At 45.0% G+C, this 3254-nt stretch overlaps 1 protein-coding gene across 4 annotated transcripts; it reads right to left on the bottom strand.

Moving 5' to 3' along the window:
- Positions 1 to 1084: 1084 nt before the first annotated feature.
- Positions 1085 to 2891, bottom strand: LOC135701183 (zinc finger protein 691-like). Of its 4 annotated transcripts, none has more exons than XM_065221943.1 (5): positions 2817 to 2891; positions 2549 to 2756; positions 1876 to 2426; positions 1523 to 1813; positions 1085 to 1463 (listed from the first exon to the last, which is right to left on the bottom strand). In XM_065221943.1, exons 2-5 carry the CDS (start codon positions 2693 to 2695, stop codon positions 1232 to 1234), a joined length of 1221 nt encoding a protein of 406 aa, XP_065078015.1. In that variant the 5' UTR covers positions 2696 to 2756; positions 2817 to 2891; the 3' UTR covers positions 1085 to 1231. The 4 variants fall into 4 exon arrangements, with proteins under 4 accessions (XP_065078015.1, XP_065078014.1, XP_065078016.1 ...); XM_065221942.1 differs by having other exon boundaries at positions 2549 to 2727; XM_065221944.1 differs by having other exon boundaries at positions 2549 to 2714.
- Positions 2892 to 3254: the final 363 nt, after the last annotated feature.

The raw sequence follows: 3254 nt of genomic DNA, 5'->3' as shown, positions 1-3254 counted from the left end.
TTTTTTATTATAGTCACTTTAAAACGAGCTTTAAAACGCTCTTGGGTCATTTGTGACTTGTCCGGGGGTGAGATTTGAACTCGTGACTTTGGCGTGAGAGGTATGGATGCTAACCACTACGCCGGGTTCAACTGTGAATTGTCAAAACTTCTCGGTAAACAAACAAATCAGCTGACCGCAGCTGTCTCATGGAATGCCTTATTGAGCTACTGCGCTCCAATGAGCTGGATTACCGACGTGAAGCAATCTGTTAAGTTGTGTGAGTGAAATTACTGAACGATACAAGCAATTGGTGACGTCACTAATTTCTTTTACGTTGATTTTTTGGTTTACTAATACAACAATATTTCACGATCTGCTTTCCTCTCTATGTACTCATTGGCTGCGCTCGACTGTTGTTGAGGAGTTTGAGCAGTACAGTCTGTTGAATTTACTCGCTCGCTTTGTTGTAATGGGTAAGCATCGCTCGCGAAGCCCGCTGAAGGCCCAGGACCCCGGTGAAGGAAACTCGGGTGTACCTACAACGAACAGGTTTGCTGTTCTTCCCATCGATGGGAATGGGAATACTCAGCCTGCTGTAACCGTAAAGCACAGCAAGAAGAGGAAGAAAAATCGGGGCCAGTCCGATGGCACGACTGGTCGCGACGATGTCAGTGATATCGGAGATTTCGGTGACGCTGCCGACACGAGTGCGGCAAAAGAGAAGCTACCTCCGTTGGTAGTGAAAAATGCCTATCTTAACGAGCTCATCGCGGATTCCGAATTCAAGCTATGCAGAGTCGGCACCAAGGTGGTGCTCTGTACGAAAGTGGAGTATGACTTGGTCGTCGCCCACCTGAGGACTTCCAAGGTAGAATTCTTCACCCATAACATTCCCGATGAGAAACCATTCAAGGTCATCATCAAAGGCCTACCGAACTTCGACCCGAAGTTTATCGAAGCTGAAATCAGGGACCGGTTCAAGCTGACCCCAAGTGCCGTCTATCGGATGACGAGGAGGAACGAGCATGGGAAGGCGTACCCGGATTGCCTTTTCCTGGTATACTTCCAGACGGGAACGGTGGCGATGTATACAAACAAACCGTTGCTTAATAGATAACTATTATATTTCAAATGAAATGAGCTGATTGTAATACGAAAAAAAAACCCGGACCGCGTCCACTAACAAAGTGTTTAAGAACCCAAATAAAAAAGGAGTCGATTTTCGCTTGTGTAGAACAACAAAAGAAATTCACAGGTCCCTCTTGGGCGATTCGAGTTTGATAGTGATGTTGTTGGATTCAGGGGCGTTGGGTCCGGTGTCGGAAGATACATCAATGGCAACCGTTTTGACCGCCTTCGGCCCCCGATGGGTCTTCATGTGCGTTCGGAGGTTATCCTTGCGGCTGAAGGCTCGATTGCAAATCTCACAGTTGAACGGCTTCTCCGGTAGGTGTTTGGTGAAGTGCTTCCGTAAGTCAGAACTGCAAAGCAAGTCGATGATTAGAAAGGGGTAACATTTCAAACTGAGAGACTCTCTTACTTGGTCAGGAACATTTTATCGCACTCGGAACACTTAATCTTCGGTTCGTCGAAGTGTGTTCGCTTGTGCCTGGCCAATCCCGTCGGTTGATAGTACGCCTTTCCGCACACTGGGCACAGGTAGATTCGTTCCTTGAAGTGCGTAATCCGGTGCTGTTTCAAGCTGTTCAGCATGGCATATTGCTTATCACAGAGGTCGCATTTGTACATTTTCGCTCGCGTGTGGATGTTGACGTGGGAACAATAGTTGGACGCGCTCACGAATGCTTTCGGACAGTACGGGCATTGATGTCTGAAAGTTGGAAATACAAATCAAACATTTACACAATCTAGACAAAATAACCCACCGCCAACCTTCTCTCATTGTTGTGAATCCTCATGTGTTCGGTCATGTTTTTGATAAACTTTCCGCAAATGGTACACACCTCAGCACGCTTCCGACTTTTCATCACCACGTCTGTCCCATCGGCATCCTCTATATCTTTCACTTTTGGTCTACCACGCTTTCTCGGTATAACCTTCGAATCGGATTTCTCCTTCCGTTTGATTGGTTGTACTTTCTCGGCCATTTCATCTTCGCTTGTAGTGTATGCCGAACCGACAACAGCAACACTATAGCGTTCCTCTTCCTGATCCTCATCCAACGGTTCAAAATCCGGGTCCAGATCATCATCGATTGGATCTTCGGCACTGTTTTCCAACTCCTCCTGTTTGAAATCAGTTGATAACGATCGACTGACTTGATTTTCCTGTTTCTGTACTGCACTTTCGAACAGCTCCGACCGACGTCGTTGGTAGATTTCGTCATTCTTGAGGCAAGTATTGTGAAACCGGTGCCACCCCTCGATCAACGTTTGGCAAGTTGTGCAAATTAAGGGGCTCTCAGTACATTCGGTTTTAATAACCTGGAATTCGATATTATTAATGAGAATCTAATGTTTAGTTTAATTCGATAATTTACTTATGAGTGAGCCAAAACAAATGCCATACCTTATTTCCACGAAATCGAATTATTATACTTACTAACCTGAATGGACAAATACTGCAGAACAAGTTGAACCAGACTCTGCTCGGCGGTGGACTCCTCTGTGTTGGTGCTGTTTCCCTGGGCATCATCCTGTATGGGCCTTAAATCGGGACCACCTTCTAGGCACAGTCTACACAATGGCTCCATTCTCCACCCGGAGGGAAGTCTTAAAATCAAATCTAAAAATTAGTTAAACAAACGAACATCACTACAAACGGTACCATTACACATTAGAATTAGTAAATCTATGAATATAACGATTGTTTACCGAAGTTAACAGAACGTCCAAAAAGTGTTTCTGTTATTAAAGACGTGACCTTTTCCTGCCGTCCAGCAGCAGAACCAAACACTAAAGCGTCGTTCGAACCGATCGAAAACATGAATGCACGAATTTTGACAACTGAACCCAATGAGTGTAATAGCGAATTCGTTTATTATCGGGGTGGGAACCAGTTCCAACCCAGTGCGAAACCGAACTTTTTGTCAGTGCGAACCTCAACCTGAGCTAGGTTTTAAAAACAAACGAGCAAACTGACGTTTGTCAGAAAACAAGCAGACCCAATCCTGATACCCGATCCAGGTTGGAACTGAATAATAAACGAATTCGCTATAAACAGTTGAGGCCCAGAGAATTTTTTGTCTCTTTTTTTCCTCCGCTGTTTAAATGGTTGACGTACACGGAGATGAAAAACTACCCAAAATTAAG

Source organism: Ochlerotatus camptorhynchus, unplaced genomic scaffold (assembly GCF_037179485.1).
Source record: "Ochlerotatus camptorhynchus isolate MF236.1 unplaced genomic scaffold, CSIRO-AGI_Acam_v1.1 ptg000150l, whole genome shotgun sequence".
Taxonomy (NCBI): domain Eukaryota; kingdom Metazoa; phylum Arthropoda; class Insecta; order Diptera; family Culicidae; genus Ochlerotatus; species Ochlerotatus camptorhynchus.
The sequence above is the reverse complement of the archived record's forward strand: the minus strand, read 5'-3'. Positions and strand labels throughout refer to the sequence as shown.

Bases quoted from the DNA above. Each gene is read 5' to 3' on its own strand.
- LOC135701183 (XM_065221943.1), bottom strand. From the start codon at position 2,695: ATGGAGCCATTGTGTAGACTGTGCCTAGAAGGTGGTCCCGATTTAAGG. The intron at 2,427-2,548 runs GTTAGTAAGTAT...ATCGAATTCCAG, and splicing joins TGCAGTATTTGTCCATTCAG to GTTATTAAAACCGAATGTAC. The intron at 1,814-1,875 runs GTTGGCGGTGGG...TCCAACTTTCAG, and splicing joins ATTCACAACAATGAGAGAAG to ACATCAATGCCCGTACTGTC.